The 15,481-nt window shown below is 49.4% G+C and overlaps 1 protein-coding gene across 4 annotated transcripts in view; it reads right to left on the bottom strand.

Annotated features, from left to right (window-relative positions):
* Positions 1-7,770, bottom strand: part of PLEKHM2 (pleckstrin homology and RUN domain containing M2) — a 42,690-nt gene extending 34,920 nt beyond the window's left edge. For all 4 annotated transcript variants that reach the window (XM_024125436.3, XM_028483869.2, XM_055082328.1 and 1 more), the window contains exon 1: positions 7,617-7,770. In XM_024125436.3, coding sequence (XP_023981204.1) covers positions 7,617-7,676 — 60 coding nt within the window. In that variant the 5' untranslated portion in view covers positions 7,677-7,770. The remainder of the gene's footprint in view (positions 1-7,616) is intronic.
* Positions 7,771-15,481: the final 7,711 nt, after the last annotated feature.

The raw sequence follows: 15,481 nt of genomic DNA on the forward strand, positions 1-15,481 counted from the left end.
TGATGTTTCTGTCAGCCGTCAGCAGCCTTTCAGTTTTGCCGGGAAAGTTCCTTTCCCAATGGGCTCCAGCCGGGTGAGTTTTGAGGGGCACCCGCAGGAATCGCCGCTGGCCCCGCCGACACTCCGTGTGTCCACTGTGATTACAGAGCCGGCTGGGGCCCACCCCGACTGAACGGAGCTGCCGCTGCCTGATGCAGACCTGCTTCTGCCGGGCCTCCAGTCATCAAACGGGGCCTTTCGAGGTGGATGAGCCTAATGCTAGAGCCAAGGCACAGAGAAAGAGAGGGCCCGGGGTGTCCTGTGATGCGGTAGAAAGGACCACAATGTCACCAGCCTTCAAACAGAGCCCTAACATCAGAGAAGCATCTTGCAAAAGGAGAACCACGGTAAAACTCAGGCAGGGCTCAGAAAAACCAGTGACCACTTCTCCACTAGCGTCTCATGCTGGGCCTGGGTGGGGTCACTCGGGGGGTCAGGGGCACACCTAAGTGGTTCCTGCTTGGAACCACTCATCCTTCTCTAGGTAGCCTCCGTGATGTGAGAGACGAGAGGAGCAGAGAGACAGCTACTGCCAACCGCAGGACTCGGGCAGGGGAGGGGGAGCCCTTAGCACTTCTGTTTATAAAATGTGTGTGTGGATATTTATTATTTTATCGAGCTCTTTGCCTGGGTGACTCAGGTCATCAGGGGTTTTCAGAACGCTTAAGATTTTAAAACTCTTAAGAGTTTTTCCATGAAGCCAAGAGAACAAAACTATTGACTGAAATCAAATGGTCAGTGTAATTCCCACAGAGATCTGACTACCAGGCCCTCTCTGGGAAAGAGCTGCCTTAGCTCATTTTTAATGTACTGGCAGATCTAACCTCTCTGGTGGAGTGGACAAATGAGGGCAAAAAGCCCACCACCGGACCCAGCCGTTTCAGCTGCACTGCCGGGCGAGGTTGAACAGCTGCAGCTCTTAGACCAGCGTCAGCAGACCCCGATCCCCCGCTCAACGCAGGGTATGCCTGGCCAGAAATAGAAGGCCACTGAGAGCCCAGCCCGGTGGGGCAACCCGCACAGACGGAGGGCGCTGGGGACCTGGGTTGTCCTCTGTGAGACAGGGTGGTCCCCACCGAGGAACATTCTCTCAAGGAGGGTTACTTTATCAATACACATCTATTCACCCTGTTTAAGGGGATCCAAATTGGGGCTGAGGAGACAGAGAACTGGGGTCGCTTACTTTTCATTTTATACACGTCTGAGCTATTTGTGTATTTTTTAAAACAACTCCTCGTCTTCCTAGACTAATGTCTCACCCTCTCATCCTAGTCAGTGTCCCTTGCTAGAAGCAATGTCACCTCTTTGGCAAGTCTTCTCTGACCACCCCCCTCTGCAGCAGATCCTCTGCCAGCTCACCACCTTTTCCTGACCGAGGCCTTCAGGACACATCACAATCTGAAGGTCTTTGTATTGGTTTGTCTGCTAACTTATCACTTTCTCCTCCTGAAACAGGAGGGAAGGAGGCAGGGCACAACCTTTGAAAGAATAACATAGCCCGAGGACATGACATAAACCGATTAGAACCAAATGGGTCCAAGATGGCCCACTAGACCGGAGCCTCAGTATAGCTTACATCAGCAAGCTAAACGACACACCCACATGCTCCGTGACAGTTCCAAGACCGACAATAGGATCAAAAAGTGGGCGGTGGCCCAGTTCCTGGAAATCCCCGCCCCTTCCTGAAATAGCTGGGAACACTCCCCCCACTCATTAGCCTATGAAATTACCCACTCCTATAAAAACTGACAACCCCATACCTTGGTGCCTTTCTCACCTTTTGAGATGGCCCACGCTCTGTCTGTGGAGTGTGCTTCTCTCTAAATAAATCCACGTCTTAACTATCACTTTGGCTCTCACTGAATTCTTTCTGCGATGAGACATCGAGAACCTGAGCTTCATTAAGTCCTGAAACCAGGTGTGTGATCTCACTTGGAAGACTGTGGGTTTTGGCCGGGTTCAAGTCCCAATCTGGGTTTGGGCTGGGTCTGAGTCCCAATCTGAGATGCACGGTTTCACTCCTACTGGAATATCCACTCCAGAGATCTTATCTGCCTTGCTCACTTCTACCCTTTTAGGGCCTAGGACAGTGAGGACAGAAGGAAGGTGATCAGTAAATGTTTTTGAAAGACAGGATACATGGACACACATCCAGTGGTATTTACCAGTGTCCGTAATTCATTCCACAAGCCTGACATAGTGCAAAAACCCAGTGACAATAGAGATTTCGTTAACTATGGGACTGGCCATCACACCAGCTTCTCTGAAAGCGATCCCTAGCCTACCCTGGGGGAGGCCATTTTTGTGCACAAATACAAAGTAGCTCTGGGCCAAATCCAGCTACATGTATGGATTGTCTGTGGTTGCTTTTGAGCTACAAGGGCAGGACTGAATAGTTTCAACAAAGACCACATGGGCTGAAAATATTTACCATCTGGTCTTTGAAGAAAAAGTCTTGACAAACCATGAGCTTGAAGAAACAGAGAAGTGTAGTATAAGACTTTGAAAACTGCACAAGAGAAAATGGCAGGGTTCATACAGACACTTGCAAGTGCTAATGGTAGCTAATACCTTATTCAGGCCTTGTTATGCGTGAGACCTTGTACTCAGTGCTCTGAGTGTGTCATCTCCTGTAATTTCATTCTCATTACAACTATGAGTAGGTTCTGACTGCTGAGGCTAATTGAGGTCCAGTGATTTGCCAGGGTCAACATGGTCAGTGACAAACCCAAAATTCAAACCCAAATTGAGGTCTGTGTACTTGTATTTGTATCCTGCATTTGTAACCTGCATTTGTATCCACCGTGCTGGACAGCTTCCATGGAAAGCACTTTCCAGCCGTATCAAGGAGAACCCTCCACACTCCTGAGACTGGTCTGTCGGCTCACTGTCCTCAGAAGGCCACCTGGATGTCCCCACTGCCTTGGGGATGTTAAATGCCTACTTTCTATCTTAAATGCCCACTTCTTCTCTGTCTCTGAATTCTACCGATTTGTCAAGACTCAGCTACGCTCGCCTTCTCTGAGGCTTCTCCTTGCCTTGGTGACTTCTTAAACCCTCCCTCCAACCAATATAGGAACTGTTGGAGGGCAGAGGCTGCCTTCCACTGCACAGAGCCTTTGCTCAGACTGCAAGCGCATGCAACAGACACGCTCCTCAGAAACAAAACAAAACAAAACTCTCATGAAAACCACTGCCTCCCCTCCCCTGGAGAAGATGCTATTTAGTGGAACCACATGCCAATTCAAAATGCCAACACTCTTTGACTTGGACGTCTCTCTTTAGCTATTAACAAATCGGGAACCACAAGCTTTATTGTCTGCATCTGGGATGTTTCATATGGCACTTGCCTTTCATTGTTATCATTGTCATTTAACTGTGCTAACTATTAAACTCTCCAATTCTCTCTAACCCCCAGGAATCCTGCCTTCATATCAGAACACGGGTTCCCTGGATCAGCTACTGCACTGGTGTTACAGGGCATGTTCAGCATCACAAAATCTAGGTGTGAAAATAGCTGAACTCAACAACGCTGCTTAGGAACAGTGGTTGCACTTGGGGGTGTAGTTTCTGGGATGATGGCTGTGTTCATTTCTTGCTCTAGGTGCTGGATATGTGGATGTGCTCACTTTGTGAGAACTCACTCAGCTCTACATTTAGGAGTGTAGGTATATTCTATTTTCCATAGGCATATGCTATTTTCTGTAGGTATATTCTATTTCAATAAAAAGTTCTCAAATACCCTTTGCAAACATAGCTAATACACATGGATCTTTTTTTTTTTTTGCAGAAATCACACCTCATTTTCTTCATGCAACGTCCTTATAAAAGGATCGGTTAGACCATTTTACTAGCAGTAGGATGGACGAAAAAGGCGAAGCAACTCTCAAGGTGCCATATAACAAATTTAGGATGGATTGATGTTCAAGGTCAAATCCGACCCCAAGACGGCTAGCCCTCAAAGCCTACTGCTGTAGCTGAACCGAATCCTATTAGAAGCAGATACTCTGACTCAGAAAACCAAATGCCCTTCATACGCCAGAATCATAAAATAGTTCTCTGAAACGCAACATACAAAGGAAGTGGGTAACAAGGCCAAATGGTATTTAGCAATGTCTAGGTGGTAAGGTCGCTAGCCATCTTCAGACCTTGTGAAAGGGAGGAAATGGCTCTACCACAAACAAACAGAAAAAGCGACCACTTATGCTATAGATGGAATGTTTGTGTCCCCCTACAGGTTCATATGTTGAAATCTTAACCCCCAGTGTGATGGTGTTAGGAGGTGGGGCCTTTGGGAGGTGATTATGTCATGAGGGTGGAGCCCTAATGAATGCGATTAATTTTCTTATAAAAGAGACCCAGTGGGGCTTCCCTGGTGGCGCAGTGGTTGAGAGTCCGCCTGCCAATGCAGGGGACATGGGTTCGTGTCCCGGTCCGGGAAGATCCCACATGCCGCGGAGCGGCTAGGCCCGTGAGCCATGGCCACTGAGCTTGCGCGTCCGGAGCCTGTGCCCCGCAACGGGAGAGGCCACAACAGTGAGAGGCCCGCGTACCGCAAAAAAAAAAAAAAAAAAAAGAGAGAGACCCAGGAGAGCTCCCCCCCCCCACCCCCCCATGTGAGGACACAGGGAGAAGTCAGCAGTCTGCAACCCAGCCCGAAACAGAGCCCTCACCAGAACCCAACCATGCTGGGACTCAGTGTTTTCAGGCTTCCAGCCTCCAGAACTGTGACAAATAAATGTATGTTGTTTACAAGCCACCCAGTCTATCGTGGTCTGTTACAGCAGCCCAAACAGACTAAGACAGCTTATTAAGACTGGGTTAAGCACCACGCTAAACACTGTACATACATACTCTCATCAAATCTTCACAACAACACTAATTTCATCCCTGCTTTACAGATGAGAAAACTGAGGCATGGAGAGGGTAAGGAACCTACCCAAGGTTACAGGGTTATTCATTGGCAGGGCAGGGATTCTATCCAGGCCACCAGACTCCAGAACCCATGTTCTTATCCACGACGCTAGCCACGCCTCTTGTTGTGATTCACCCGCGGATGGGTTTCCAGTTTCTAGTGTGCGACATACCTTCTGATGCACCCTTGCTTGTCCAAAAGCATCCAATGATAAGCATCTTGTCAAGCACACCCAACTCCTTCATAAATGGCAGGCTGGTTTACAGAGTGGCTCTCTGCCCTCAAAAGATTCGTGCTTACACACATGTCCACCCCCTTTCTACCCAGACTTTCCCCATTTATTTATAAGTTGGAAATCTAAAGATAAAACACGAGGCCTACATGAAGCCATAACCAGCCCAGATTAGATAAGAAAGGTCAGCAGTCTTCCTTTGTCTTCCATTACCAAAGATGGATTGCTTATTTATTTATTTATTTTTAAAATTTATTTATTTATCTATTTTTTTTTGGCTGCGTTCGGTCTTCATTGCTGTGCACGGGCTTTCTCTAGTTGCGGTGAGCGGGGGCTACTCCTCGTTGCGGTGCGTGGGCTTCTCGTTGCGGTGGCTTCTCTTGTTGAGGAGCACAGGCTCTAGGTGTGTGGGCTTCAGTAGTTGTGGCATGCGGGCTCAGTAATTGTGGCAATGCGGGCTCAGTAGTGTGGCTCTCGGGCTCAGTAGTTGTGGCTCACAGCCTCTAGATCTCAGGCTCAGCAGCTGTGGCACACGGGCTTAGTTGCTCCGTGGCATGTGGGATCTTCCCGGACCAGGGCTTGAACCCATGTCCCCTGCATTGGCAGGCAGATTCTTAACCACTGCACCACCAGGGAAGTCCCTGGATTGCTTTTAAACAAAGTATTTGCTCATCCTACACTCCTTGAGTAAGCAAAAATAATACCCCATTGCATTAGCAAAGCTCAGGAAAACTAAATAAAACTTTCGTTGGATGTTTGCAACGTGCTTTCAGTTGCACTTTTAGAGGAACCTTTTAGTAAGAGCACATTTTGAATCGACTTTTCTTTTTATGCCACACTGATCTTTATGAAAGGTAAAATTGCTTGCCTATGTTGCTTTTGAGGAATTTAAGTGGGGGGAAAGCACGGTTATTAATTAATTAATTAATTTATCTATTTTTGGCTGTGTTGGGTCTTCGTTTCTGTGCGAGGGCTTTCTCTAGTTGCGGGAAGCGGGGGCCACTCTTCATCGCAGTGTGCGGGCCTCTCACTATCGCGGCCTCTCTTGTTGTGGAGCACAGGCTCCAGATGCGCAGGCTCAGTAGTTGTGGCTCACGGGCCTAGTTGCTCTGCGGCATGTGGGATCTTCCCAGACCAGGGCTCGAACCAAAACACGGTTATTTAAATACAAGGGTTGATTTGGGACTTCCCTGGTGTTCCAGTGGGTAGAATTCCACGCTTCCAATGCAGGGGGGGCTCGGGTTCGATCCCTGGTTGGGTACTAGATCCTGCATACATGCCGAAACTAAGAGTTCATGCCGCAACTAAGGAGTCCACATGCTGCAAGGAAGATCCTGCGTGCCGCAACTGGGACCCGGCACAGCCAAAGTAAATAATTATATAAATAAATAAATAAATATTTAAAAAAAAACAAATATAAGGGTTGATTTAATGAATTCTCTTCACTTTGGTCTGTTGAAGTAATTAAACCAATCTGATGAGCCTCCTCCTACCCATCAAGTCATCCCTGACTCCACCACCATCTCATAGTTTCTGAGACTATCGGGTGAACTAGGAATTCAAATTAGGAAAACATTCCAACAATATTCCTCAAATGATTATCAATTCTGGTTTGGTTTTAAGTGAATATGAATTCTACCTTTTGTCCCTTATCTGGGACCCTTCCTCAGATAAGCTGACTCCTTCACACATATAGTTACATGCCCTTAATAGGTCATATTTTTTCTCTACCTGGAATTGGGACATTGATCTCTACTGCAAGGAGCCCCATACACCGTAGTGTCACCATGTTCCACAGGTCACTGTCCAAAATGCAAGGTACTTTAGGTTCTCAATCAAAGCTCTGAAATAAGCCTCTTCAAAACGGCCATCCTTGGGCAAGATTTTTCAAGGAACTTCCCAAGACCAGAGGCAGTGTCACCCAGAACTGGGGAGACTGGAAGCTGCTTATCAAGGCCTTCACCCAGACTGCCACTCCCGAGATGCAAACACAGGGGAGATCGAGGATGCAGCGATGCCGCCCAGGGATGCTCTGCAGGTGGGGCCCTCCCAGAGCTTTTCTGCTGCTACCCCCAGAGTGGGGGGTCCTGGCGGGTGGCGGCCCCTCTAAGTAACTCAGGGCCCCCGAGCCTGGCTTGTAGAAGCTCCCAGGATGCTGACCTCAACTTTGTTTTTTAAAAATAGCTCGGAGGCAGCGGCGCTCACGTGAGCCGCCGGGCTTCCCCTCCAAAATCCCGGGGCTCCGGGCGGCTCCTCGTCCTCGGGGTCGCGGAGGGTAAGGGCGGTGTCCCGAGCCCTGGTGACAGGAGGGACCCCGGCCCGCGCGAACGACCCGGGGGAAGAAGGGGGCGCTGGATGGGATCGGGGGCCCGGACAGGGCGGGCCGGGTTGGCCTCGGGGCCCGGGCCGGGGAGGGCAGGCCGCGCTCACCTTCTTCACCGACAGCGAGATGTTCTCCAGGATCCGGTCCTTCACCTCCCGCGGCTCCATGGCGCCGCCGCCTCCGCCGCCGCCGCCGCCGCCCCGCCGCCGCCGCTTCCCGCGCCGGGGCCCCGGGGCCGCCAGCAACCGCTGCCGCCGGCCGTACGGGGGCTCCGTCGTGCCGGCCCCGGGGCCCGGGCAGCAACCGCTGCCGCCGGCCGTACGGGGGCTCCGTCGTGCCGGCCGCGGGGCCCGGCGCCCGCCGCCCGGCCCTCGCCTCGCCCGGCCCCTCGCTCCGCCGCGGCCCGGCGGCTCCGGAGCGCGGCCGGCGGGGAAGGAGGCCGCGGGCTGTGCGCGGCGGCGGCGGCGGCAGGAACTGATGTCAGGCGGGGCGGCGCCAAGGCCGGCGGTCGGGCTGGGACGCCGGCGCCGCGCCCGCGCCCGCGCCCGTAGAGCCGGGAGCCCGGAGACGCCGTCGGCCCTCAGACGCAGGTGCCGCGGCCTTTCTTAGAGACCCCGGAGGCCCTCCTCCGCTCTGCTCGGGGCCCCCGGAGGCCCCCTCGGACCCCAGGGATCTGGACACCTCGTCTCCCGGAGACCCCCAAGGCCCATACTCCATCGGTAGCGTCCCCTTCCTTAGCCCCGAGGTCCCCGCGATCCCTCAATGCTCAGACTCCGGCTCTCAGGCCCCTTGGCTTCTGGCAGCGCAGAGACCCCCTCCCGGAGCTGCCCACAGACCCCGGCCGACTGGTCCCCACCGGCCAGCCTGGCCCTCACCAGCCCAGAGGACCCGGCCACTCAACTCCTCGGTTCCCCGCCCTCACCGGCCCCAAACTTTCAGGCCACTCCGGGTCCTCGGTACCCCTCCCCACCTCCAAAACACACCCTCTTCGCCTCACCTTCATCTTCAGTCCTGATGCCCCTGCCAATTCTCACCCTGATCCCACTTCTTCAGCTGCTCCACATATCCTGAGGGCTCCCCACTGCCTCAGCCCTGAAACCCACCGTAACAATTCCCCTTCTCCCCACACAGCACTCTCCCCAAATTTCACCATGTTTTGAAGCCACTTATACTTAAAGTTCTCAGTCTCCTACCTGGCTCACTTACTCATTTGGTTCCCAAATAAGTATATTCCTGATACATCCATTAGTCCCTCCTTTCTATTCCTTTTTTTTTTGTCAATATATATCATTGTATTTATTTTTTCCCGCTTTTTAAAAGTTGAGATATAGTCATATAATATATTAGTTTCAGGTGCATGACATGATTCAATATATGTATATATTGTAAAATGATCGTCATCCTTTTTATTCTTAAGATACCCCAATTCTGGGCTTCCCTGGTGGTGCAGTGGTTAAGAATCCGCCTGCCAATGCAAGGGACACGGGTTTGAGCTCTGGCTGGGGCTCAAACATATGCCGCAGAGCAACTAAGCCCAAGCGCCACAACTACTGAGCCCACGTGCCACGAGCCCATGCTCTGCAACAAGAAAAAACACTGCAGTGAGAAGCCCACGCACTGCAACTACTGAAGCCCACGTGCCTAGAGCCTGTGGTCCGCAACGAAGAGGTGCCCCCGCTCTTCGCAACTAGAGAAAGCCCATGCACAGCAACAAAGACCCAATGCAGCCATAAATAAGTAAATAAATAAAATTTATTTAAAAAAAGATACCCCAATTCTCAGCTATAGCTCCCCAGTTTCTCCTCTTCTCTGCTCAGGCTACCCTTCCCTCAGCCTCCCAGACCCAGTCACCACAGCACTGACCTGAAACACCGATTGTACAGCTTATCCTAGATGGACCCCACCCTATACACACCAGAAAGATACCTCCCCATCCCTCAGTTTCCCAGGAAAGACCCAAGATGGTAGTAGTTATTTTTTTGTTTTCATGTGACTGGAAAAGGGGACAAAAGTATGTGTCAGGAAAAGGAAGGAGAAACAGATTGCTGCATTCTATTACCACCCAGGATCAGAATCAAGGGCAAGAGTTCTTAGTACCAACGATGATGATAATGATGTGTTGAGTATTGACTATGTGCCATGAACTGAACTAAGTGCTTTCCATACATTTGTCTCATGTATCCTCAAATAACAGTTCTTGGGACTTCCCTGCTGGTCCCTTGGTTAAGACTCCATGCTCCCAATGCAGGGGCTCTGGGTTCGATCCCTGGTCAGGGAACTAGATCCCGCATGCTGCAACTAAGAGCCCACATGCCATAACTAAAGGGCCGGCTCAGTCAAATAAATAAATAGAGAAATAAATATTTAAAAAAAAACATTCAAATAACAATTCTTGTACCCATGGATAAACTGAGGGGTGAGGGTAATTTGCCTAAAATCATACAGCAAATTGTGAAGCCCAGAAACAATTTGTACCCTTTTCTGAGCCAAGGATCCCTTTACATTTCTTCGTACTATTCTAAGAGGTGACCCTATAGGGACTCGGTCTAACTCTTTAGGTAAAGAAGTAAAATCCCTAAACCCAGGGTATTTTCTTTTTTTTTTTTTTAAATTAAATATTTATTTATTTATTTGGTTGCACCAGGTCTTAGTTGTGGCAGGCAGGCTCCTTAGTTGCAGAATGCATGTAGGATCTAGTTCCCTGACGAGGGATCGAACCCAGGCCCCCTGCATTGGGAGTGCAGAATCTTATCCACTTTGCCACCAGGGAGGTCCCCAGGGTATTTTCTTAATAATACTGAGTTCAGGGGACTTCCCTAGTGGTCCAGTGGGTAAGACTCCATGCTCCCAATGCAGGGGGCCCGGGTTCAATCCCTGGTCAGGGAACTAGATCCCACATGCATGCCGCAACTAAGAGTCCGCATGCCTCAACTAAGAAGCCTGCATGCCACGACTAAGAAGCCCACATGCTGCAACTAAGACCAGGCACAGCCAAAATAAATAATTTAAAAAATAATAATATTACTGAGTTCAGGAAAATAGGAGATAAGAGCCTCTGTGGAGCCAGGCAGAGGGCAGAGGACAGGTGGGGATTGAGGCTGCAGTCACTCGACAGGTAGAGAAAAGGCTGAAGGCAAAAGACACATTACTTTGAATTCGGAAAGAAATAGCCTGGTGTCCAAAGGTGTTTGTGGCAAGCAGGAGGAAAGCTGGCTTGAATGACCGGTTGGTCTAACAGCTTTGGTGCACTCCCTTCCCACTCCACCCAGACAGGGTGCCTACAGGCCCCAACTTATCTGATGCAACTCCAGCTTCTGAGAATCCATTCAACCCAAAGTGAAACAAACTAGCTTCGCGATTCCTCCCTGCTGTTAATAGCAAGCCATCTCCTGGGCAGCATCTTCTGCTGGTCACCACCTTCCTATAAATGGCTTGGGCACAAGACAGCTTCAACAGGTGTTATTATCACTTGTGATTAACAGGTGTGATGCAAGATGGTGGCATTTCTGCCATGTTGTTTCTATCTTCACGCATTGGGGGATGGTCAGATTCAACTTTTTACAACATTCAGGAGGAACTTATGGTCTCATTACCTAGCAAATTCCTAAGGTTTGCATAGGTATGTGAGTGGGTGGGAGAAGTGAGGTATATTTTAGTCTCACAAGACTTCTTGCAGGGAAGGGGAGGGGGCCCAGTGTGTGTGTTCATGTGCAGATAATTGCCCCAGGCCCAGAGCTCAAATACGGAATCCATCCCCACCTATCAAAAACAAGAAAAAGACAGGACTTCCCTGGTGGCGCAGTGGTTAAGAATCCGCCTGCCAATGCAGGGGACATGGGTTCGAGCCCTGGTCCGGGAAGATCCCACATGCCGTGGAGCAACTAAGCCCGTGCGCCGAAACTACTGAGCCTGCACTCTAGAGCCCGCGAGCCACAACTACTGAGCCTGAGTGCTGCAACTACTGAAGCCCGCGAGCCTAGAGCCCGTGCTCTGAAACAAGAGAAGCCACCGCAGTGAGAAGCCCTTGCACCGCAACGAAGAGTAGCCCCCGCTCACCGCAACTAGAGAAAGCCTGCACGCAGCACCAAAGAACCAACACAGACAAAAAATAAATAAATAAATAAATAAACAAGAAAAAGAAAGAGAAAAAAACAGAGTGCCCATCAATCTGGGTATTGGGAGTCATTAAGTTCAAAACTGAAACCTATTCATTTATTGCACAAGACTTTGCTGATCATGTGGAAAGTGCATGAGACTCTGAGGCATCAAGAGCCTCGACTGAGTCACTCTAGGGCCTCGGACAAATCTGTCTTAGCTTCCAAACCAGTGACACAGGAAAAATGATCTTTCTTTTTTTTAAAAATTTTATTTTATTATTATTATTTTTTTAATTTTCATTTTTTCTTTTTTTAAAAAAATATTGTCCGCACCTAAGTCTCCTACAGCTGAACACCATCAGATGAAGGAAGAAGTAGGGAAGGCAGGTAAGATCGTAAAACTACCACAGACCTGGCCCACCAGGTCTCCTCTACTCTTCTTTCCAAAGGTGTGTACTGCCACAGAGAGGAAAAAAAATAAGAACAAATTCCGGCAACTTCATTCTAAACGATAATTGGAGGACTTCCCTGGTGGCGCGGTGGTTAAGAATCCGCCTGCCAATGCAGGGGACACGGGTTCGAGCCCTGGTCCGGGAAGATCCCACATGCCACGGAGCAACTAAGCCTGTGTGCCCTAACTACTGAGCTTGTGCTCTAGAGCCCGTGAGCCACAACTACTGAGCCCTAGTGCTGCCACTACTGAAGCCCACGTGCCTAGAGCCCCTGCTCTGCAACAAAGACAAGCCACCGCAATGAGAAGCCCGTGCACCGCAATGGAGACTAGCCCCGGCTAGCCACAACTAGAAAAAGCCCAGGCCCAGCAACAAAGACCCAACGCAGCCAAAAAAAAAGAAAAAAAGAAAAAGATAACTGGAAGTGGAAGATGGTTTAAGAGACTAATTCCTCCCCTTCCCCCAACTCAAAGCAAATATATTTATAGTTCCAGAGGAGGGAGTAAGTATTTCCTTGGCCATCAGCCTTGTGAAGCTGCTCTCCATCTGAGAAGGGGAGGGAGGAGGGGCTGATTGTACAAAACAGCAATGGTCCAGGTTCCCACTCCTTAACTCCAGCACCTGCAAGTGCTGACAATCTGTAACTCCAGGACTGCGGAAACCAAAACAAGGCAGCTTTAATCTAGGGGATTTTATTTTAAAATGTTGAACACTGGGAATTCCCTGGTGGGCCAGTGGTTAGGACTCAGTGCTTTCACTGCCATGGGCCTGGCTTTTGTCCCTGGTTGGGGAACAAAGATCCCTCAAGACGTGAGGCACGGCCAAAAAAAAAAGTGTTGAACATCCAGTTCCTTCCTGCTTATTGTCCAGCCAGCAAGATGGGTTGGTGAAAATTGGGATATCATTCAACCTCCCTGCTTCAAAGTCTCCAACAACTTCCTGTCAGAGCATTTAGAATGACATCCAAACTCTTCTCTGGCCTCCGAGGCCAGAGCTGATCTGGTTCAGCCTCTCCGCCTGAGTCATCTCCTAATCTGTCCGCTGGTGTGTGCCAGCTCCCACCAACCTTCTGTTTCTTAAACAAGCTTGTGTGTTCACATCTGAGGGCCTCTGCTGGGAAAGCTCTAGAGGCAGAAGCCTCTAGCCGTTCACCAAAATCTGCTCGCTCCACAGTGACAGCACTGTAGCCAGGCAGTGCTAGACTGTATTTCCCAGCCTTCCTTGCAGCAGGCCTGGCTACATTATCACGTTCTCGCCAACGGCATGTGAACGGAAATAAAGTGATCCACTTCCAGGCTGGACTGTTAAGCCAGTGGGTATTCCTGCTCCATGCTGGCTCTTCTTCCACCAGGCAGGATGAAGCAAAGGGGATGTCAGACTTACAAAATGAGAAGAGCCTGGTTCCCTGAATACTGCCTGGAGGAGATCTATCAACCAGGAACACTTGTCTTGGACTATATAGCACAGGCAAGATAAAAACTTTGTAATGAATTAGTGAAATTTTTGGCCTCTTTGTTCCCTCAGCCTAGCCTAACACAGTGCACCCCATATCCTTACCTGGCAGGAGCCTAGCCAGCCAGGTCTCAGTTTAAATGTTAGCTTCTCAGAAGACCTTTCTCCTCCATTGCTCCACATTTAAGTAGCCTCTAATCCCTTATAGCACACCGGCCTACTAAATTTTCATTGTAGAATGTATTACTATCTGCATTTTCTTGTCTGTTGTCAGTCTTCAAAGAGACTGCTAGAACATAAGCTTCACGGGAATATGCACCTTTGCTTAGTTCATGCAGTGCTGCATTCACAGCGCCAACTCAGTGTCTGGCACATGATACTCAATGTTTATTGAGTAGTATCTTCTGATTAATTTTTTTAAAAAATAAATTTATTTATTTATTTAATTTTTGGCTGCGTTGGGTCTTCGTTGCTGCGGCGGGCTTTCTCTAGTTGTGGCGAGCGGGGGCTACTTTGCGGTGCGTGGGCTTCTCTTGTTGTGGAGTACGGGCTCTAGGCGCGCGGGCTTCAGTAGTTGCGGCGTGTGGGCTCAGTAGTTGTGGCTCACGGGCTCCAGAGCACAGGCTTAGTAGTTGTGGCACACGGGCTTAGTTGCTCCACCCCATGTAGCATCTTCCTGGACCAGGGCTCGAACCCGTGTCTCCTGCATTGGCAGGCGGATTCTTAACCACTGCGCCACCAGGGAAGTCCCTGATTAATTTTTAATTCAATAGGGATGCAGAAAAATTTTTAGCTGGCCTTAGAAGTAAAAGCACAGAAAGAGAACTAGAGCCAAATATAAGGCTGCTTCTCTTTACATCTGATTTGGGCCTTTTCTATTCTAGGAAGACAATGGATGAGGAATTATGGCCCAAGTCTGTATAACCATTAGCAGAGAGGTGCTGTTTGCCAATGTCCAGATTAGTCTTAGATGTGGGTCTGATAAAAAGTACTCGCTCACATGGAAGCCTGCAAACTTACTAACCTCAGAATGTCACCCGCCTTTTTAAAACTTTTTATTAAAAAAAAAATATTTTTTGGCCGCACCACACAGCCTGCGGGATCTTAATTCTCCGACCAGCGATTGAACCCAGGCCCACGGCAGTGAGAGTGATGACTCTTAACCACTGGACAGCCAGGGAATTCTTTGTCATCTGTCTTTTAAAATCCACATTAAACTGAAGGTCAACAGTCATCCTGGGCTAGAATCCCTAAACCTGAAAACTGACCTCAGTGACCTGGCTGGGTTTCAGGCAGTTTGTCACTCTACTTATGGGCCTTTGAGATGATAAACTGTGGAAGCATAACGCTGTTCACAGATTGATTACTTCAGTACATATCTGAAGGCCTACTATGCACAAGGCAAAGTTCTAAGCACTGGGAGATAGCAGCGAAAAGGAGACATAAATCCCTACTCTCATGGAGCTTACATTTTAATGGGGAAGAAAGATAATAAATAAGTGAAATGCAGATATGGTAGGTAGTGTAGGTGTTAAGCAGAAAAATGAAGGGAAGTGACAAAAGATAAAGTAGACAGAGAAGGCCTTACTGAGGTGGTATTTGAGTAAAGACCTAAAGGAAGTGAAAGAAAAACCCATGAAGCTGTTCGGGGAAAAGAACATTCCAGACCAAGGAAATAGCAAATACAAAGGCCTTGAAGAGAGGGAGCATGGCGAACTCAAGGAATATGGAGCTCAGGGTGGCTTAGTGAGTGAGGGGGAGGCAGGCAGGAGGTGAAGGCAGAGAGGTACAGAGGGCCCTTGGAGGTATTATAAGGGCTTTGGCTTTCACCCTGAGTGAGATGGGGGCCCACTGAGGGGTTTTAAGGAGAGGCGTGATCGGATTTAACAGAATCATGCTGGCTGTTGTGCTTAGAACATTATGTAGACAAGGGCAGGAGCAGGGAGACTTAATGCGATAACCCAGGTAGGA

This window comes from Physeter macrocephalus, unplaced genomic scaffold (assembly GCF_002837175.3).
Source record: "Physeter macrocephalus isolate SW-GA unplaced genomic scaffold, ASM283717v5 random_83, whole genome shotgun sequence".
Lineage (NCBI taxonomy): Eukaryota > Metazoa > Chordata > Mammalia > Artiodactyla > Physeteridae > Physeter > Physeter macrocephalus.